Source organism: Polyodon spathula, chromosome 16 (assembly GCF_017654505.1).
Source record: "Polyodon spathula isolate WHYD16114869_AA chromosome 16, ASM1765450v1, whole genome shotgun sequence".
Classification (NCBI taxonomy): domain Eukaryota; kingdom Metazoa; phylum Chordata; class Actinopteri; order Acipenseriformes; family Polyodontidae; genus Polyodon; species Polyodon spathula.
The window spans coordinates 28,925,311-28,948,208 of NC_054549.1; the positions used below are offsets into that span (position 1 = coordinate 28,925,311).

The following is a 22,898-nucleotide window of genomic DNA, read 5'->3' on the forward strand; positions in this document are numbered from 1 at the left end:
GAACTAGACATTTCTTAGGATGCTACAGAAAAAATATTCAATGGATACATTACCTCCTGGACTGACAACTGCATATCTTATTTTACTGATAACCCTAACTGTAAATTCTCTTAGAAACTGTATAACTTGCTGTGGCTTGGAGCTGTGACCTCCACAAAGCCCCATTACACCTTTACTAGAAACACAATGCTGGTTACCACTTTTAACACAGTACCTTCCAGGGATTGGGATTACTAAATACAGAAACCAAAAAGATTTGACCCCACTCAGACTCTTTGATTACTAAATTACTACTTCTAAGTTATTGTTGTTGTTATTATTATTGTTTGTTTTTTTTCAGCAAATTGATCAACGTTTATGTAGGGGAGGTGCTTGGATTTGTGTCTTGTTTGTTGAAGCATCAGACTAATATTGCCTTATTACAGTCTATGTTCATTGTTTACAGGGGCAGGGGAGCTAGTAAATAGAACTTGGCAGTAATTACTTGGTGAATCCTGTGAGGAATTGTTCATTGTATAGTCTTTAATAGAAGGTGGATGTAGGCTGATTTGTAAAGATGGCTATTTTTTTCTCCACACAGAAAAACAAGGTGGATCTTTTCTACAAGCTGCGCCACGTGATGAATGAACTCTTTGACCTGCGAAGACAGCTGCTCTCAGGTCACCTGACCCAGGACCAGATTCGAGAGGTCAAGAGACACATCACTGTGCGCCTGGACTGGGGGAACGAGTGAGTATCTTTCCAAAAGTCGTATGCAACAGTTGTCCCATTAATGACCTTAACCTTTCTTATGATTACCCAAAATAAAGCACTTTTTTTTTTCTCAATATCTGTACAGTTGACAAAAACTAAACATGGTGGAATGATTCGCAAAACTTACTGAGGTAATATTGGAAAGCAATGTGTAATAGAAATGTAAAGTGCCTGTAATAATGGCTGGTAAGCTTCTTTTTTTGACACACAGTATGTAAATGTAAACTGGACTCTCCTTATGCCAATATTATTTCATACACAGATGCTGTCCATTGAATTACCATATATTATCTGCAGCCTCTTAACTTTGTGTTTGTATTTCTGGGGATTGGCAGCTCTGGAGATCAGATCCACCCTAATTTGTCAACTAAACAGACATGGTACAACAATGTGAGCCTCCCCACATATCTTGCAAAGAAACAGGTTAAATATCAAGGGACAATAGTTTGTGAAGACGTATCGATCCCACTTTGTGAAAAACAGAATCTGCACCTGAAATCCTGTATTCATGCTGCATATCACAAAAAAATGTAAGTAGGTCAGAGCTCTGATAGGTACACTATTTAAGTCAATTACTTGTGGAAAAGATGCATAACATCTATATGTGACACCTTTATAGGCTTTAGTGTGTATGCTGCTGCTATTCTGAACCAAGTTTCTGTCAAGTAGGGCTTTATCTTAGAAATCCAGTAGATTATTTTTTTCTTTCTTTTTTTGTCATCAAGTACAGTTATGGTTTTGGACTATCATGCTGTTCATTTGGAATTTTCAGGAATTAGGGTACTTGAACCTTTAACGAAGAGGGTAAATACATTAATCAATAAAAATAATAATAATAATAATAATAATAATAATAATAATAAATAATAATAATAATAATAATAATAATAATAATAAAATGTCATGAGGCCTCAGGAATAATCCCATATTGATGAAGATTGTTTTCGAGATGGTAGCCAGGCTGTGACACATAGGAACCCACTTCATTTGTTGTTATAGCCATTTCCCAAACCTTTGGGGAGAAGTAGCCAAAGCAAAAACACTTTCTCTGTGCTTCCCATAGTTATATACCTCGGTGACGCTTGCCAAAATTATCACTGGGCTTCAGTTAATAGGGATTGTTTAGCCTTTGGGATGGGATTCACTGTGTTAGGTTTTCAGAACAGCCCAGATGCACAGATGTTAAATCTGCTTTATTGTGATTTCAGAGTTGTAGTTCCTCTCATGAGTCATCTTCATCACAGCTATAAAGTACTACAGATGAGGCTATTGAAAAGCCTATTCCAGGCCGTTAGTCACTGTGTCAGATATAGCAGCTGTTTAAGATTATACTGTACTGGCTCTAGCGTCAGCTATCTTGCACCTGTTTTTTGGTCACAAGCATAAGCACATGATAATCGTAGGGAACACAAATGTTTTATTGAGTCAAGTCATTAGTTGATAAATATGGAATCTGACAAAATCAATATACAGTACTTGTTTTTGACATTAAGGTACCTCAAAGGTCAATGTCACTCAAGCATTTGAAGATCAATAGAAAAATAAGTATACAGCCAACAAACATACTTTCCACCACAAATTACTCCTAGATTCCACACATTGAAACTGATTTATTTTAGAGGGTTGGTATCTAAAATAAAATATTAGCAATCCAATAATGCTTCTAAAGGAATATGTTATATTCTCTCAGTTTACATAACAGTTATTTAGTTAATAGTTAATTATCATGTATTACTTTTCATTTATACTGGCCTCACTTTAGGCTTTTTCAGGGGCTGCCCCAAAAATAAAACAGGCTGTCTATTATTATTATTAGGCTTCAAAGCCAAAGGCTGGGAAGCCTGTTGTTATTGTTAAAGTTTTTATTTTTATTTTTTTTCTTCCCAAAACTTTAAACTGCTGTAGCTTCGAAGCTGAGTGACTGATCAGGTTCTGACTTGGCAGGTAACAAGCTGGATACAGTGGCTGTCAGATGCTGAAAAAATGTTGCTGCTGCATCCCTGCAATTGGCGCCGTGATGCATTTTTCGATAAAACCTTTCGAAATCTTCTTCTTGGGAAACAGTGAAGTGATTTATCTGACACTTGGCTTATATCATCAGCATCCAAACCTGCATCAAATTTGCGAAGCAGAAGTTTCTGTGATAAATTTTAATGTCAAAATGTCTGCCACAAATCTTATCGAAACGCGCTCTTAACAGCAAACTGCTGCTATTTGAACACCGTTTGACCAACAAACTCCAAACATAGTAGTTATTTTCCCAGTAACAGTGGAATACAAATATGTCAAAATAGTTATGTTTTATAAAACAAGATGGCCGCCAGGTGTACATTTACGTCTGAAATTAAAAACTGCCTCAGTTGACAAACGGTTTACTGGACTAACTCCAAACTTCACAAGCATCATCCTTGACACTGTAGCAGTACAAATGACTTTTAAAAAAAACTGGTGTTACCAAATGGCCGTAAGACACATTTCTTCTTAAAACCTCACGAAATATTCTTTTTTGGAACCGTTCAAGTGATTGATCTGACACTTGGCATATATTGTCACCATCCGAAGCTGCTTGCAAAGCAGAAGATGCTGTGTACAATTCAGTAGTAAAATGGCTGCCACAAATTTCACCGAAACACGCCCTTAACAGCAGACTGCTTTTATTTGAAAACCATCTGACCAACAGACTCCAAACTTGGTAGGCATCATTCTGGTGACAGCGGAATACAAATATGTCAAAATGGTTATGTTTCATGAAACAATTTGGCTGCCGCTCCTACATTGGTTTCTTATTTTTAAAACTGCTTCAGTTTAAAAATGGTTCACTTGGTTAACTCCAAACTTGAAAACCATCATGCTTGTGTCGGTAAAACTTACATTTTAAAAAATGGCATTTGTGCGTTAAACAAGATGGCTGCCTGATGCATTTTTGAAAAAGAACTAAAAATCTTCTGTGGAACTGTTGAAGTTGCTGATTTTAAACTTGGCATATTGAGAACTAAACACGCTTAGACGGGTACTGATACTGGGGCTTGGGAGCCGTAAAACTCCATGGGAGTTCTAGTTATTATTATTACTATTATTACACTATGTAACACAATTTTGATCCTGGGTAGTAAGTGTTATTTCATAATTGCTTATGCCTCAAAAGTATACAAAATGGCTATTATTCCCTACAAACTTTGCTTTTGTGACCAGGACAGTGATATTTCAAAATACCACTATTTCCAATGGGAAAACGGGCAAATGTGTGTCTTTTCGTTCACATAAAGTCAGAAAAAAACAACATATGAATCCAAATTAACATGTATTTATACTAAAGTAATACAAAAATGACTACAAAAGATTTAGAAGTGAGTAGTTTTTTAAGATTTACGATTATACTGTAAATGTAATTAGAAATAGTGATATTTTGAAATATTACTGTCCTGGTCACAAAAGCAAAGTCTGTGGGGAATAATTGCCATTTTCTATACTTTTGAGGCATAAGCAATTAGGAAATAACACTTACTACCCAAGAACAAAACAAAAAAAAAAAAGGTGTTATTATTATTATTATTATTATTATTATTATTATTATTATTATTATTATTATTATTATTATGCTAAATACTCATACATGCAGAAAAAGATTTAGCACACACATATTGGGAAAAATTAAAAGGTAAATGAAATCAGAGGGTATGAAGTATTTTTAACATTTGGTCAGGGTTCATCAGCAAGGCCAATAAAGACTTATATTATACTCTTAAGGCCTTTAGCTACAGATTCTCTCCCAGCTCTCTCAAATGATCTCAATCTAATAGTCCACCAAAGGACCCACAAAGTTACTTTCCAAGCTGTCGACTCTCATTGATGTGTTTTATTTTTTATTTTTTTTGTAATGCGAGCAAAAAGCAGGGTTAGTGAAGATGGATTGGCCTAAGGAGGAATCCTGTGGTAATTAAGCTGATTATTTCTGATGGGATGGTGCTCTTCTTTGGCTCCTGATCTCCATTAAAGTGTTTTTTTTCCAGCAGATGCTTTAATCAATTGTTTCCTCAGAAACGAGGAAGAGTAGACAACAATGAGCGATCTTTGCATCTGGGGAAATAAGAGATTAAACACAGTACTTTCCTTTATTAGTTTGAGTTATTAGTTATTGGTTTCCCTGTCAGCACTGGGCCTGTTTTATCAAAATGTGTATGAGATGTAGAACCCAGATTAGCAGGAGTCAGGAGTTTAATTGCTGCTTGATTTCTCTGTTTCATCAACGCTGGGTGATTAGAGAAAGCCCATAAACAAGAATGTGTCATTGTTTTCCCTTGGATAAGTTAAAAAAATCTAACAAAAAGGAGAAAAAACATTGTTTAGTGAGTCTGATGTCCCAGTGGGCACTGCAGCACAGAATGCTGCAGTGCCTTAATTAGGTATGTGCAAAAAGAAACATCTGAAGTCTCCCCAAATATTATATATGTTACAAAGTCCTCAAAGAGGTAGCCACTACCCAGAATCTGCTTTTTCACAATTTGAAAACGAGTATGGAAGATTAATAATGAGAACTACCCTTTTGAGCCCAAATGCATTGCACTGATTGCTACATCAGAACATTTTGCATGATTGATTTCAGGATTCAAAATCCCTCTTCAAAAAACAAACAAAAAAATAAAAACAAACAAACAAAAACAAAAAACCAGGAGGAGCCCTCTGGTACACATTTCTTTAAAATAAAGAAATAATTAATAATTGGAAGTGACACTATTTACTTAAAAGTTAGTGCATTGGGACTGCAGACTAAGTAATGAGCCATTCTAGACAGCAAGTGTTTTGAAAAAAAGGTTTGGGCTATAAAAAAAAAGCTCTCTGGCATCAAACGCCTAGGCTCTCCGCAGTCAGCCCTTAGGTGAACGGTTTGATATTGGGATCAATGGACACCCATTGACCTTCAGTTCACCGTAGCTGTTGTGGAATTGGAATAATAACAACGATTCTGTATGATGTATTAGCATTAAATAATAGCACACAGTTATTTATTTATTTATTTATTTATTTATTTATTTATGTTAATTGTGATATTTAAAACAATCATATATGGATATCAGCAATAAAATTGAAATGTAATCCTATGGTAGGTTGTAAAAATGTTATTAAACTCAAAGATAAACAATAACCATAATACCAGTGAAGCAGGATTTTTTGCAGTATATTGTATAAATTACCAAAGGATCTCATGTACTCAGCAGTCTTACATGGCATTGTCTTACATTATTTACAGATTTTAGGAGAAATGTGAAAATTCTACCATCTTGCATTCTTCAGGGACCCCTATGGATAAAGCATCTATAGGGGTCCTCAATGGAAGTTGCTTGCTGACCCAACTATTTCCTAGTAGTTTCTAATATCTAATACATTCAAGTGGAGTTTTTTGGTCGATTAAACAGTTTTGTCTGTAACATTAATGTTGTTTTTATCTCATCTGGGTTTTACATGCTGTCATTAAATTTGCATTGTCTGATTATTATTTTATTATTTTTACGTATTATTGATTACACCGTGTAACAATTTTGTTTTTTTGTTCCTGGGTAGTAAGTGTTATTTCCTAATTGCTTATGCCTCAAAAGTATAGAAAATGGCTATTATTCCCCACAAACTTTGCTTTTATGACCAGGACAGTGATATTTCAAAATATCACTATTTCCAATGGGAAAACGGGCAAATGTGTGTCTTTTCATTCACATAAAGTCAGAAAAAACAACATATGAATCCAAATTAACATGTATTTATACTAAAGTAATACAAAAATGACTACAAAAGATTTAGAAGTGAGTAGTTTTTCGAGATTTATGATTATACTGTATTTATCTATTTTTTTTCTATACTTTTGAGGCATAAGCAATTAGGAAATAACACTTACTACCCAAGAACAAAAATTGTGTTACATAGTGTTATAATAACATATATTGAGACACTGTGAAATGTGCACTAGAAATGCAATTTGTTGCTTAATAGTTTATACCGAAATAAAAACATTTCAGAATGCTAAATACAATGAGAATGTTGAATGCATTAAGGTTAAGGCTCAATGCTAGGAAGCCTCTGGCCCCGCTCAGCCCTGGTACAAATAAAGCAGTGGTAGCTTTTATGTATCTGGGAAAGGAGACCGGTTTTAGCCCCAGATGGGACCCGAATTCAGAGACATTGGTGCGCGGTCACTGCACAGCATAGAGGGGCCACCTGAGAGCGTTTCCCCATCGCCCTGCTTTGACCTGCCTGCTCACTCGCTTGTACATTCGAGTTTGACAAGCCTGATACGTTTCTAAAACTATCTTTTTTAATACTGTAATTTTTTTTTTTTTTTAACAAGTTAGTAAATTGGGTTATTTCTACCTGTAATGTTTTTTTTTGTCTTGACATTGCAAATAAGGACAGTGGACAAAGAGATGTGAAATCCTGTATCATTAAGGGAAATAATAAGACTTCCACCACACATTGTAACAGCAGTATTTTAACAATAGTATTTTCAGACATTGATGAAGACTTCCAAAAGTTTTTTTTTTGTTGTTGTTTGTTTTGTTTCTACAACTGTGCTGCTGTGTTTTGGATGGGGAGAAGGTTATTTAGTAGAGAACAAAAACATTTGAAAGTCAAATGGGTGACTGGACAAAATGGTGTGCAGAATGTTTTGATTTAACAAAAGCAACAATGCAACTGGCTGCTCCATTCTGAGCTCTGCAGACAGGTGGAAGAAATATATTTGATGTCAACACGTGTTGGTATTGGTTGGGCTGCAGCCTTGACAGTTATTTTAAGATCATCACACACACTCTGGCCTAAATGTAATTATTTTTTTCCCTGACAGGCACCTAGGTTTGGACCTGGTCCCCAGAAAAGAGTTTGAGATGGTAGATGCAGAACAGATCAGCGTCTCAGACCTCTACAAAATGGTAGGTGAAGGTGGAGCGGGTAAGGAGAAAAGGAGAGGAGGGAGGTCTATGGGATAAAAGTATGGCTATTAACAAATTGTTATACTCTTAAAATAAATCTTTACAAAGCATTGATCAGATTAATAAGGATGAGTTGTCCACTTTAATGTCAGCTGAATTTACTGTCCAGAGGAGCTCCCCAGAACTCAATATATAAGGCAATAACCACCAGTTTCTGATTCCCTTTAAGAGCGATTCAGAAAGCAGAACTCCTCATAGACTGCTTACTGCTTGTAAAAAGCAGCTTGGTTGACCTTTCTGCTGCAACCATAACAATTGAAAGTTGTTGAAGTACTTAGAACTTAAAAGTATCAATGGCTACTCTGTAATCTATAATGAATTGGTGTGAAATGAGATGAATTAAAGAGCTACCATCCTAATACTTGTGCTGTTATACTGCTGTTCTTTTTTATTATTAGTTTTTGTGCTGTGTTTATTATTTAAATCCTTTTCCTGTACCACAGAGACCTGCCTTCTGAACTATCAAGTCGTACATCTTTGTTTATATCTGGAAATGAAAAAGTGCTAGGATTGAAGTACTTCTGGAAATTGACTTATGTTTTTATTTGTTTTCTAAGACAGTGGTGCTGTGTTGCTTTGTATTTAAAATGCAAGTATTCACAGTGGCAAATGTTGGTTTTTACTTTGAATTGTTTACTATATGTTCAATAGATTTCTCTCCATGTTAGTACAGGTATATAGCCTAGGTTGTCCCATGACAGCTGATCATTCTTAATCAAGGTGTTACTTTTTTTAGAATATGTATAATCTGCCGAATAACAACAGAAATTATGAAGGTGACAAAAACCTTCAATGGGGTAAATAAACATAGATTTGACCATTTTTAAATACGTGGTTGCCTAATGTATTTTAGCTGTAAAAGCCTACATGTTACAGTGAAATCTGTTTTAAAATGTCTGTGTCACTCGTGTGAAAAGTCTTATAGTAGTAGCCCACCCCCACGATAAGAGGTCCCTAAGCATGGCCGTTATGCTGTGGGGGGAGATCGTAGCTGTCATGTAATTCTGAAATAGTACTGAAAGGTATCTCAAGTGAACCGGACATATAAGAAAACAACAGAAAAGGTAGTGTTATAATGCATGTAGACATAATACTGGCTCGTCCAGAATTTCTCCTGATGCCCTGATGTTGCTTAGCAACCAGTGGTACTGCAGAGAATGTGAAAGAAACAGCACTACCTGAAAAAGAAAAACAAGTGTTTTTTTTTTTTTTTTTTTTTTTTTCTAATTCATGACATTTCATAACAATTTGAAATACTATAAATTATAGTTTTGACTAATTACAAATAATTTTGTAGCTCAGATTGAATCGATTGACTAGCCTGAAGACAAATTGACAAGCAAGAAGAAAAGAAACCTCCTGTACATTAATACATACAGGGCCTATAGAAAGTCTACACCTCCTTTCAAAATGTTCACCTTTTGTTGCCTTATAGCCTGGAATTAAAATGCATTAAAATTGTTCTGTTTTTTTTTTCATTAACTACGCATCCTACCCCACAACTTGCAAGTGAAAACAATATTCTAGAGATTTGTAGAAAATTAATAAAAAATAAAAACTGCAATAGCTTGGTTGGATAAGTGTCCACCCCCCTTTTAATAGCAATCCTAAATTAGCTCAGATGTAACCAATCGCCTTCAAAATCACACACTAAGTTAAGTGGACTCCACCTGTGTTAAATTGTAGTAATTCACATGATTTCAGGATAAATTCAGCAGTTCCTGTAGGCTCCCTCTGCTGGGTAGTGCATTTCAAAGCAAAGACTCAACCATGAGCAGCAAGGCGCTTTCAAAAGAACTCTGAGACAAAGTTTTTGAAAGGCACAGATCAGGGGATGGGTATAAAAAAAATATCAAAGGCCTTGAATATCCCTTGGAGCAAGATCAAGGCGATTGTTAAGAAGTTCAAGGTGTATGGCACCACCAAGACCCTGCCTGTCCCTCCAAACTGGATGACCAAGCAAGAAGGAAACTGATCAGAGAGGCTACCAAGAGGCCAACTTTGCAAGAGCTACAGGCTTTTATGGCCAAGACTGGTCAAAGTGTTTATGTGACAACAATATCCCAAGCACTCCACAAATCTGGCCTGTATGGTAGGGTGGCAAGAAGGAAGCCATTATTCAAGAAAGCCCACCTTGAGTCCCGTTTGAAGTATGCAAAATAACACTCAGGAGATTCTGTAGCCATGTGGCAAAACATTTGTGGTCTGATGAAACTAAAATGAAACTTTTTTGGCCTAAATGCAAAGTGTTATGTTTGGAGCAAAACCAATACAGCGCACAAAGAACACCACCCCTACTGTGAAGCATGGTGGTGGCAGTATCATGTTATGGTAATGTTTCTCATCAGCATGGACTGGGGCACTTATCAGGATAGAAGGTTAAATGAATGGACCAAAGCACAGAGAAGTCCTTGAGGAAAACCTGCTGCCCTCTGCAAGAAAGCTGAAACTGGGATGGAAGTTCACCTTTCAGCATGACAATGATCCAAAGCACATAGCCAAAGCTACACTTGAGTGGCTAAGGAACAAAAAGGTAAATGTCCTTGAGTGTCCCAGTCAGAGCCCCGACCTAAATCAAATTGAAAATTTGTGGCATGACTTGAAGATTGCTGTCCATCAATGCTCCCCAAGGAACTTGACAGAGCTTGAACAGTTTTGTAAAGAAGAATGGTCAAATATTGTCAAATCTAGGTGTGCAAAGTTGGTAGAGACCTATCCCAATAGACTCACAGCTGTAACTGCTGCCAAAGGTGCTTAAACCAAGTATTAACTCAGGGCAGTGGAGACTTATCCAATTTTGATATTACAGAGTACAGAGTACAGTTTCTCTCAACTGCAAGGGGGGCAGGGTCTAGAGGACTACCAGGAGAGAACATTAAAGTTGAGCTAACATTTTGTGCACTCTTTCCCCGTGTATCGCCAGAAAGAATGACACTGGATTTCAGTCAACGATTAGCTTCCCAATTTTCTGCAAAGTGTGCTTTCAGCTTATTGTATGTGAGTCAACTGTAAAGAAAGGTTTATTTGTAGTCCCATTAATAATAGTAGAACAGTACTTAGTAATGACGTTAGTATATAAATGCACCATGACTTACATCCACCATATTGTCATTCAAAATACATGCCTACTGGGGGACTCCCGAGTGACGTATCCAGTAAAGACAATCCATGTGGAGTGCAGGATGCGCCCAATAGCCTGGATGTCGCCGGTTCGAGTCCATGCTATTCTATTTCCGACCATGGACAGGAGTTCCCAGGGGGAAGCGCACAATTGGCCACGCGCTGCCTGGAGATGGGAGGGCTTAGGTCGGCCAGGGTGTCCTCAGCTCACCATGCACCAGCGACCCCTGTAGTCTGGTCAGACACCTGCGGGCTTGCCTGCTAGCTGGCAAGAGCTGCGTTGTCCCCCAATGCTGTAGCTCTGGGCTGGCTGCATGGTGGGCCTGCAGAGTGAAAAAAAAGCGGTCAGTTGATGGCTCATACCTCAGAGGACAGCGTGTGTTCATCTTCGCCAAGCCCAAGTCAGTGAGGGGGGTGGTAGATGAGCCTAAAAATAATTGGCTATTCCAAATTGGGAGAAAAAATTATAAAAACAATTGACGACTGCCAATATATTTTAGCTCAATATATATAAATATTAAAATATTAAAATATATAAAATACTGATTCAATTATATACATGCATATTTAAGACAGATGGAAATCTTCTTATATTGCCAAACTGCTTTCATGTCTGTTGTTTTTTCTTTTTTCATACTGTTCGGTACAAGGGAGGTAGGATGAGCTGAACTGATAAGTCTAGAAATCAAAGTTGTTTATTTAAAAATAATGAAGTAGTTGAGAGAAGTTGTTGTGCTAGAGAGAGTTCAGTGACTAAGCTGCTCTCATTTCTGGACAATATTCAACCACCATGTATTTTAATTCTCAGGACAGGCACGCTGGCACAAATGGTTGTTGAAGGGGTGTTCTTGCTACCTGTGAAAACCCTTACAAGTGAACTCAAAGTTGCCTCACAGGATAGGTGGGTGTAAAAATAGGCACTGGCTTTAGCTACTTCCAAGGGTTTTTATTTCACGACTGTGGAAAGTAACTTTAAAATCCCTGATGGAATGCTAAAAAAAAAAAAAGTGTAATTAAAGGATTTTTTAACATCTCCGAATTTACATATGTGCTCTCAGAAGTAATTTTGGCTTAAGCTTCAAAGCTGACTTCTAATTAATTGAGAGACCCTGAACTCCGAAGCTGGAAATCTGCCCTGGTTTTTCATTCTCCTCTGTTGCCTGCTAGTGTGCCCTGTGCAAGGCCTGGTGGATGCGAGGCTGTTATGAAGGTATGATAGCCGCTCCTGGGGTTTCAACCCAGGGCATTCCGGATTTAGGAGGTTCCTGCAGCTTTATTAAAGTCTGCAGTTAGCTAAAGCTGAAACGTATCTAAGGCATTTAATTAGTGCCTTTCCATGGTCTTCAAAGGAAAACAAAAGCAAGTATGGCCTAATTTCCTTAAATAAATGGTAATTTTTTATGATGTAAGCCCCATTCTTTCAGCACAAACCTAAATGGTGCTTGATATTCTTGAAATCCCTATGGTGATTTATTTGAAAGCTAATAATCATTTAAGAGATAGGGAGGTGTAGCTTAAAGCTACAAAAGCAACTTGTTTGTAGTTTTATAATGTGTATACACATGGAGTCAATTTTTATCATGGTCTTTACATCAAAAATACAACTGTAAATATTACAAAAACAGTAAAAACAGTTTTGCAAGAACAAGTTTGATTAAAATATGATGCAAATTGAATGTAGTTCCAATATAAATCAGGCCCTTGGGGTCATGCAGGAGTCTAAAATATTCTGACAACCTAAGGAATGTTTCCTTTGTTTGGGTTGGTGGAGAGGAGGGACAGAGAACAGTTGTGTGGTATGTACAGTATTATTTTCTATAGCATCTTTATTTTAAATTTTGTGCCTTTCATGTACAAACACCACAAAGCACTGTACAGTAAATTAAAATTTAGAGATATAAACATTAGGAAATGCTAGTGTATAAAAGTATGTTTTAAAACGTGATTTTAAAATATCCACAGTCTCAATCTCCAATTCACGGAATTTGCAGTCAAGAGACTCTGGTCTTTAATTATTCCAAAAACAAGGCTACAGTCAATGGGTGACAAAGCATTTTGCAGTTATGCACCAAGGATCTTGATCACCCTAGGAAGAGCATTCTATAATCTTGGTGCATAACTGCAGAATGCTTTGTCACCCATAGACTGTAGCCTTGTTTTTGGAATAATTAAAAGACCAGAGTCTCTTGACTGCAGATTCCGTGAAGAACTGTAGTGTAGTCCTCCCTGATAGAGTGATTCACTTTGGCATCAGTAACAGACTACAAAGAGATTCAGGATGACCTGTCAATGTCCTGCAACATTAAACCAATCCATTCAACAAATACAACAAAAATGGGAGACATGCTTTCTGTAGATGTTAGAAACAGGCCTCCTTCTGCAGTGGTATGGGCAGAAGAACAAGCAGTTTGTTAATTGCATCTAAAAAATGCTGGGCTGAGCCAAGCTATTCATTGCTGCTTGGTCTCTCCCTGACATTATTAGTGAGCAACATTCCCTAACAGCCAGCTATGAGAGGCCTGCAGAAAAGAGCGCCAAGGTTTGCCTTAAATGAAAAGAGAGCAAACACAGCTGGCCTTGTGTTCAAACTGTAGTACATCGTGAAGAGGTGGAACTGGGGAGCTGTGTTCATAGGAGTATAATAAATAGGCATTTCCATCACAGCTAATCACACATCATTATCTATTCAATTAGGCACACATGACACAGTGATGAGTTCAGCATTTACTATACAGAGCGTAAATATAAATATCACAGGAAATGTTCTTTGTGTTGCCATCAATGAGCTGGCGCAGCAGGAATGGACCGAACGGCTTGGACATTGTAGGGGGTCATCATTTATTTAGTGTATTTGCACTTCCAACGACTGTGTCTTTGTCCTGTGGCATAATTTATACCCTGTAAATTATACATTAACCTGCCAAAGAATCAGAGAATCCAATTAAAACTGGAAAGTTCACAGCCTACCATATGTGCAAGTGTATGTGGTCATGTGATGAGTCTTGTGATCTACTGGACCTAAATAAGCTGTGTGAGAGTTGCAGAATAATCATTGGAAGACAGAAGGATCTCAGAAGGGCATAATAGTGCAGCCGGCTCCCCCAACACAGTGGCTGAATTTTTTTTAAAGCCGGTGACATTTGGTGACATTTGCAGAAAACAGCCACTGGAAAACGCAACTTCAATCGCAAGTGGGTCCACAAACATGGGCAACATTTTCTAACAAGCAATCAACAAATCACACAAATTCAATGGTATACATAACCTAGCTTATCTCTGTGGTATTTGTTGGGATTTACAGCAGAATATGAAGGACGGACATCGCTTTTATTCATTTATGAATTATTTGTTTTGTACTGCTTTAAAATACAGACCCACATTTCTAACTGTAGCAAATTTCACAGGGACCCTGACATACATTACGGTTATGCTTGAAAAAAAAAGTGTGCAAAGAACCTGTATATTTAGTAAGAAGGTAAACGCAGGAACTGTTAGTTATTCTTAATGGACTGTGTAAAGGTATTAACAAGAATGGTTGCCTTACACTTTTTGTGAGCCTCTTGAGGCCTTGTTGTCACCATTCCCAGCTTTAGTTTTTGTCAAGGTTCAACATCATTACCTTTTGACTGCAGCTACAGGCAGCCTCTGTAAACACATACACATCAGCAGGTCATTGAATTGCAGATGTTACCTGGCCTCTTTATATGCCAAATTCAACAGCTCCTCTCCCATGACAAGGTCGTTACCAAACATGGTCCTTATTTTTTAATACCGCTGTTTCTCCAGTCTACCACTAACTCATTCAAGTAAGACATGTTCACCTTTTAGATCAGACTCCTGTGAACCTGTTAATGTAACTGATGCAGTGTCTTGCTGAATTAATTTCTGTGTGAGATTGCGATATGTATTAGAACTGGAAAACATTCTGCTCTCATATTCAGTGTATGACTTGGATGTCGCTTCTCAACACTGCAGACTGCAGAGTTGTAGGCCAGTTGTTACAACTCAAGTCAGCTATCCCTGTAGAAATTTTTTAATCACCCCTTCAACGATTAGGGACAGCTTTTCATGCCACCAGACAAGAATGATTTGCTGCAGACTTATGGCTTGTAGGTGTGACATTTTGCCTGGTGCTTGAAGTCATTCTAGCTCCTTTATCCTAGGGCATTTCAATTTGCCCTGACAATATATCTTGAGCTGGTGGTGTTTCTGTTTTTTCCTACATACCTCCAGTTTGTAAAGTGATAAGTGACTGTTTTAATCAGGGATGTTTATCCCTCAATGGATTGTAAATGAAACTAGGATTAAATAAAGAGCAAAGCACTGGCTTTAGTCGTGGTGCTCTGAAAGCATCTCTAGGACATGGCCACCTAGTTCTCCATCTGTTCTAGGATGCACTGGATGACTAATTTGTCTTTGTTTTTGATTTGCAGCATTTATCCAGCAGACACAGCGTGCAGCAAAGCACCTCACAGGTGAGTTAAGAAGGAAAGTCAGTTTGTAATTCATGTACTCATTTGCAAAACAAACAAATGAAAAAAAAATAACTGAAGCGTTGCCAAATACAGCAGAGGCTTGTTCACACAGCTGTAACGTATGAGATATTTAAATAGTTGCTTTTAAAAATCTGTGTTGATGGATCAGTTTATTGGTCTACAGCTTTAAAAAAATCCTTCACACAATATTTTATTAAAAACACACTGTACAATAAATAAATAAATAAATATATACAAATCTTTAAATAACTTTTGAATAAGGCCTGCAGTATTTTTACAACTATTTAAAGTGTTGTGCTTTCTATATGTATGTCTAGTACTGATCCATTTTGTACAGTACACTCATGTTATATTCTTTGTGCCATAAATTGGGCATGAATATTTAATTTACAGAACTATCCAATCAGATGTGTAGTTTTCAGATCATTAACTGAAAAAGTAATGTCTTGCAATCGTAGTTGATGTCCAGTTATGTCACTCTTTCTGCCCAGGGGGACAGCTTGCGTCAGCGCCATGGGGAGGCTTGTCGGATCCCAATCCCTCACCATCTCTTCCTCAATTTGAAGAGTTTCACCTACAACACCATTGGAGAAGACACTGATGTCTTCTTCTCCCTCTTTGACATGAGGGAGGGCAAACAGATCAGGTAGGGACCTCCGCTAACCATCAATAGAGTGAACTGTAAACCAGAATGAGAAAACTCTCAACTGATAGATTTATAAGTAGTAAAAATAAACTAGCAAACTTCCAGCAACATACAGTATGGGGATATTTAGGTGAAACAGTGGTTTAACGTAATATCGTAGACTTGCTAAAATAAGAGAAGCATTCAAGGCTCCATGCAAGGGTTAACTGGATTCAGATTACACATTTGCAGTACTGTGAGCAGCTTTTGTTATGGAACTATTTCTGGACAGTTAGCCACAGCTAGTAGTCAAAACCTGTTGCTTCTTCTCTTTCCTGGAGGTGACATGCAGGAAATTACCTTCTGTACAAGGACTAGGCTCATTATGTTCTCATTAAGGTCATCAATCTCCATGATCCAGTGTGCCAGATCTCTGTGGAGTTTTTCCACCAACACTCCTTGGGCAAGCGTGGCACCATGGCTTGATGTAATTGCTTTCAACCTGTTGGATTCAATTCAAAAGACTGTGCATTATATCTAACAGTACCCATATGAACATACTTTAATCCTGATCTTTCCCAGCCTCATCTGATGGAGCCAGTCACAGTTCTGATAGATATATTTGTGTCTATTCCAAAGTCTGGAAAACTGTCTACTAGCAGTAAGACCAAAATAGGCACTTCAGGGTTTCCTTACTGACTTGACTAGGGATAATCATCATTTTATAATTACTAATGCCAAATATAGTGACCAAATGTAGATACTGCTGTACTCATGGAATCCAATTATAAATCATGAATATTAGGTTTGCAGCAGAATTTATAATGGAGGGTATAAAGACATTGCTGTACTTGAAAAATCTGTATATCCTAAATTTACCAAGAATAGGGGGAGTGATACTTCTCTTGATATTAAAAGCGTGGTTAGAATCTCCTTTACTCTACAGGCATTAATCATTTCAACATGTGTTCGTATTGTGTCTTTATTGTGTTTAATTAGGATTGCATTGAAAGAGCTGAAGGGGACTGATTTAATTGTAGTATAAAAAGGCTTTCATTATTCACTCAGGCTACCTGCTTCTTAAAATGTAATTGATGATACGATATTGGAATGTTTTGGCGTTTTTTTTGTTGTTGTTGTTGGTTTTTATTTATTTATTTATTTGCTGAATTACTTCTGCCTTTTCAACTGGTACAAAAAAAAACTATTATCTGATAACATGCCAGCAGGAACTAGAGGCTCCTCTCTGAGGTGTAGTCTGTCTGTTTTATTCCTACTAAGGGACTTCTTTTTTCTGTGGTTACTATTCAACTCTTCCTGCCTTTAAAACTGCGTTTTGACTGCAGCTACAGGCAGCCTCTGTAAACACATGCACATCAGCATGTCATTAAATTGCAGATGTTACCTGGCCTTTTTATATGCCAAATTCAACAGCTCCTCTCCCATGACAAGGTCCTTACCAAACATGGTCCTTATTTGTTAATACTGCTGTTTCTCCAGTCTACCACTAACTCATTCAAGTAAGACATGTTCACCTTTTAGATCAGACTCCTGTGAACCTGTTAATGGCCTGATCTGAAGAGTTAGATGGAGAAGTGCCTTTGTAACAGAACGTACTCCTGGCGACTTCGGCCTTTTCCAACAGCCTCGATTGGGCAATGCCTTCACAAGCACCATCTTGAAGTGAAAGGGTTTTGTACTGTAGTTGTGACCTCTGGAGCGGATGCTCTCCTCCTTGATGTACACAAAGCAAGCTTTTGGTCAGCGCCTGTCTGCGGCCATGGCGTTACAGTAGGCTTGAGCTGTCTTTCTTTACTGCGTTCAGGCTCCCTGGGAATGCTTCCCCAGCCAATCAGCCCTCCTGCTCGATTGGTTGCCTAGCAACATGTCTCCTTTTGCTCGTCCCAGCTGCTTCCTAAAGGCACACATCCATGCAAGAACCAACGACAGGATCGTCCCTGTCACAGCCTTATTATGTGAATTAAAATTTGGATAGTGGGCGGATAGCTCTATCTGCTGGTTAAAGCTGCAATGTTCCACAATCACATTCAATTTCACACTAAAATATAATTGTTATGGTCTCTATTTTTAACATTCATACATACAGAAATTAAAAATGGAAACCATGTTTTCATCCTCTTGGCTTTCACAGGTTTTCAGAACCTCTGGGTGCAGCCCAATTCTTGTCCAAGAGTAATAAATGATGAGTACATGTGATTCGTGACATCCACTCTGAATTACTGAGAGGTGTTTGACAAGTAAGGGGAAGATCAATTTTTTTTCCTTCATCTACAAGTTTGTTTATTTTTAAGGGATGACAGCCTGAGATGTTTTGAAATCCCTTTGTGGACAATTTGCAGACCCTTTGTGCATGCACACACTCCAACTGTTTACTTTAGAGCCTACTCCAAATTCTGGCATACAGTATGTGGAGTCTCATCGTCTCTTAGTATGTCTGTCTCTCCTGTGTGATATTCATTTCAGTTCTGTTTCTTCAGCAACATTGCATTATGTAAGAGCTGCTGAGCCCTGAATTTATTTTAGGCTTAATTTGTTGCTGTTCCATATTTCACTTTGATTGTTCCTTCTGCAGTTTGATGGCAGAGGCACAGTTGGAATTGCAGCTCTGGGTAAACTTCATCCTGAGTTCCTGCAAGTGTCTATGCATGTCTTGAGGTTACCCAGTCGACAGCTTTGTTTTTGTTAAAAAAGAAAAAGTCCATCTCTTCTAACCCAATTCGTGAAGTGACATTGCTTAAGACACTTCTGATATTTAGCTATGTATCTACACTAAATGTAATCACACCTAAGCACAACATCTCAATTGCAAACGCTCCTTAAAAACTGTTAGACTGCAGCAAATAAGTTCTCTTACAGTGTTTTTTCCATTAAGACTGCATTGAAGTCTACTGTGGTAATCTTAAACTGCAGTCTAAACTATATCCACCTGTATGTATCATCTTACAGCATTCCTGTTGTTTCATTAGACTATAAAGTTCCATATTTATATACAGAGTGTGTTCATCCTATAGTAATGGGTAATACTGCAAAAAACTTGCTTTGAAGTGCTTTGAAATGGTCATCTTTTTTGTGCACTTCCTAAGCAGCGCTAAACAAGCTCCCTGTGCTTCAGTCTTGCATCACTTTATCAAAGCTATAGTAACCAGGGCTGAACTTACAAATCTAACACTAGCAGTGCTCCTTTCTGGCTTGTGGAAAGTTAACACAAATTTCTTTTTCTGTCAAAAACAAAAGAAAGAAAACTATTGTTTTTTTTATTTTGTTTTTTTTTTTTTTTTTTTTCTTGTTTTTCTATTTAACTTTTTTTTTTACCAGTATGTGATAAACACGTTCAGGATCCGGATTCTAAACAAGCTCCCTGTGCTTCAGTCTTGCATCACTTTATCAAAGCTATAGTAACCAGGGCTGAACTTACAAATCTAACACTAGCAGTGCTCCTTTCTGGCTTGTGGAAAGTTAACACAAATTTCTGTATATATTGTATTTATTTATTTATTTTATCCGGATAATTTGTGTTGTTATGGTAATCCCAAGCCTGCAGCAATCCCTAGCTCTACAGTAAACCCTCTGTTAACCACTGCCTGGATCCTGACCAATGCAGCAGCTTAATAATTTACAAAGATCAAGTTGGAATTCTCAGGGAAGCAGACATGGTTGCTGGGTGCTGTTTCAGCGCCAACTTTGTTTGTTAACAGATTTGTGAGTGCAAGGTTCTCAAAGAGCTCCATGAAGCACATGATTCCTAAAAAAGAGCCACAATGTGTCCCTCTTCTCTCCCTAACTGCTCTGGGTTTACTTCAGGTCACCTAAACAGCAGGAAAATCGTGTGGTGTTAAAGACGTGGCATCTCATTCTCTTGCCTCACAGTGTGGATACAATCGGTTCCCTTTATTAAGAATGTCTCGGATGCTCTTAATGCAGACACAAATGCAGCCGCTTCTCTGCAGTAAATCATCTGTGTCTATTTTTTCTCCTTCCTCAGTTGTAGGCGTTTGTTTATAACACTGCCCCCAACTGGGAGAGCTGGAACTAACGTTACAGAAGCTGTTTTGTTCTGTCATTCTTTACTATCTCTAGGTTTTTAGTAGTCACAAAAACATCTCCAACTGCTTCTATCTTGGACCAAGGATGAGTGAGTAGGTCAGTAATGGTCAGTTATTTAGTAAAGCCAGCACCAACACACAAGCCGTCAATATCAGGTCAGTTGTGCTGTCTGAAACACCAGAATCCTCACACCAGATGAGACGGGGATTATTGGAAAAAAGTTAAATAATCTTGGTTTGACAGTCTGGTTCACTTTATCTAATCAGTCTAGCCGTTATGCAGATTTTCTCAGATTGACTCCTCTGTGCTACACTCTAATTCTTTGCAGGAATATTGGGTCACAGGGATATTTTCACGACAACTGCCAAAAACAAAAAGGAATTCTTCTTGGCAACCGCTAAAGAAATCAACGTTATTTTATCAATGCCAGATAATCCAGATCCAGATTGCAGTTTAATTGGAGGTAGGAGGCAAAGGCTAGGGTTTAAACAGAAGTCTGTTTCCCCAGAGAGGGATGTAACTCTTTATACCGTGCCGGGAGTGTAAACTGTTTAGCCTTTGGATTGCCTGGAATGCCCTCAGCATGACTGCATGTTGTTCTGTTTTAGTTCAGGGGTTCCTTTACAGAAGAAAAAGCATAACAAATAGCAGATGGGAATATTAGTAATATTAGTTCATATTCAATCGTGCTACTCAACAGAGGGACCTGATAGAACAGACAGCTTCTGTGTTTAAAGGTCAGTCTTGTCAAGCCATCTTCATGTGAACGAATTAGTTAAAAAATAATGCAATTAGAAGGTTGAGGGACTGAACAAGGAACCTTTTAAATAGTTACTGCAAAATAATCTGGGAAGAGTAACCAAGACAATTCCAGCTTGTAAAAAGTACCAGCGCTGGTGTATAAGAATTGTGCCTGTCAGCTGTAATTTCATGACCTGGTTCTGCTGTTTTCCAGATAGGCAGCTGTGACAGGTGCAGTACAAGCTACAGTGCAGAGAGAGCTCCCAAGGCCCAACTCTGACATGCTGGGATCATGTAGACACAAATCTTTATAAAGATGAGATTTTGTCATGTGTTACACTAGACAGAATGGAAAAATTGAATTCCACGCTGTCTGATTCCCCCCCCCCCCCCCTCTTCCTTTAGTCTTTGCTAATGTAATATAGCTGTGATGGGTGGACATCTTGTCTTTTTATATATACTTTGACACTTGGTGTGTGTTTATAGCCATATTTATGAGGTGAGATAAGCGCTAATTGAAGTTCTTTTGTGTACCAGCTCTAATATTTTTGTAATGATTTATGAAGGCAGACCAGAAAACTGCACATTACAATAATTTAGACTGGAGGATGCAAACATATAACCAGCCAGTTGTTTATTCTGCTGCTGGAGCTCAGATACTGCAGTCTCTGCATTAAAGCAAATTGCTTTACTGTGGGAGACACCACACTGGCCACAAGACTGCCTCGCAGGGGGTTCTGGAATATGATGAGAGGCCTTTTGATGTTAACCTTTGCCTACGGGCTGCTACTTAGGAAATAAGTCCACAAGCACTGGTAATTATCTCTGTTTGGATCTTATTATCCCCGCAGAGGTAAAATACTGATGGGACTAGTATGTTTATACTGCAAGGCACACACATATATGCTAGTGTATGTCTGTGTACTGTAAATTTACTTTGAAAGTCACTCATCCAATTGTAGTAGAACTTGGTACAGGCCAGGCTTTTCATATCTCTTTTACCCTGACAAATGTCCATAATGATATTGTTGCATTTCTATTTCTTAGAAGGTTTTAAGCACAGTACTGTGACCAACTTAAATTGAAAGCTATATCAATGGGAGCTGCTTTTGCCATTTAATAAAACTAATGCATTGGCATACTGTAGTCATTGTGACCTACTTTTTACAATACTGTCACCTTTCCTCTTGCTGGAACATAGCTGTTACTGGCAGAGTCTGAGTGCACCATGTCCAGGCACATTACCTTTAAGGTGGTAGTCTAGCAGCAGGGGGGGCCACCACATCAGCACATCCTATACAGTCTCAGATACGCAAGGGATTGTCCTGCTGGAAGCATGAATGACAAGTGTTTGAGAGAGAGACCTAGAGGTGATAATTCCTGTTGATACCTACACACATCCACAGCCAGGTTGGTGATATGTTTTTAGATGTCTACTGGGTGACACAGAATGGATGCACTCCTGTAAGCCCTGGCAGTTATACCTGGCCACTATTCAGTAGATGATATGGAATAAGCAATCGGGATGTATGCACCTAACCATCAGTCTATTGTCCCCAAAGGCTTCAAGCTTCGTCTCCATCGTATGTGCTTTAGAGGCCAGTTGTTTCTACTGTTTTGTTGACCCCCTGTAAAGAAACGTTTAAACAAATCATCTTTCCGTCAGTGGATTCTCGTTCAGTTGGAAAGTTACGCTATGACACAATGGCACCTGTTTCATGTGGAAGCCTCTGCTATTCACTTTCAATCTTTGTTCTGCTAATTGCTCCCTTTACGCAGTGCCAATTCCATTAACATGGATTGATGAGAGGCAGAGTCACTACTGTACAGCCTGGTTCTGATCTCAGTCTGCACAGACATTAACCTTCCTCTATGTCTTTGAGATATTACTATGTTATCCCTCAGAAACAGAGGAGGGATAATTAAAAAAAAAAAAAAAAAAAAAAAAAAAACTACACAGAAAACTGTTTATTTGATTTCCCCACTAAGACAAATTCTACAAGTTAATGAGATCTGAGAGATGGCAAGAAGGATATGTCTTAATATATAATCTGAGTAATAAAGACCAGCTGAAAGGTTGAAATACCCAAACAAGGACAAACAACTGTGATTTTGAACACT

The 22,898-nt window shown here is 38.0% G+C and overlaps 1 protein-coding gene across 5 annotated transcripts in view; it reads left to right on the forward strand.

The window, feature by feature from the left end:
• LOC121329019 (dedicator of cytokinesis protein 3-like) overlaps positions 1 to 22,898 on the forward strand; it is a 212,002-nt gene that overhangs the window by 123,221 nt on the left and 65,883 nt on the right. For all 5 annotated transcript variants that reach the window (XM_041274211.1, XM_041274212.1, XM_041274213.1 and 2 more), the window contains 4 exons: positions 581 to 729; positions 7,586 to 7,670; positions 15,284 to 15,325; positions 15,838 to 15,992. In XM_041274211.1, the coding sequence (XP_041130145.1) occupies positions 581 to 729; positions 7,586 to 7,670; positions 15,284 to 15,325; positions 15,838 to 15,992 (431 nt within the window). The remainder of the gene's footprint in view (positions 1 to 580; positions 730 to 7,585; positions 7,671 to 15,283; positions 15,326 to 15,837; positions 15,993 to 22,898) is intronic.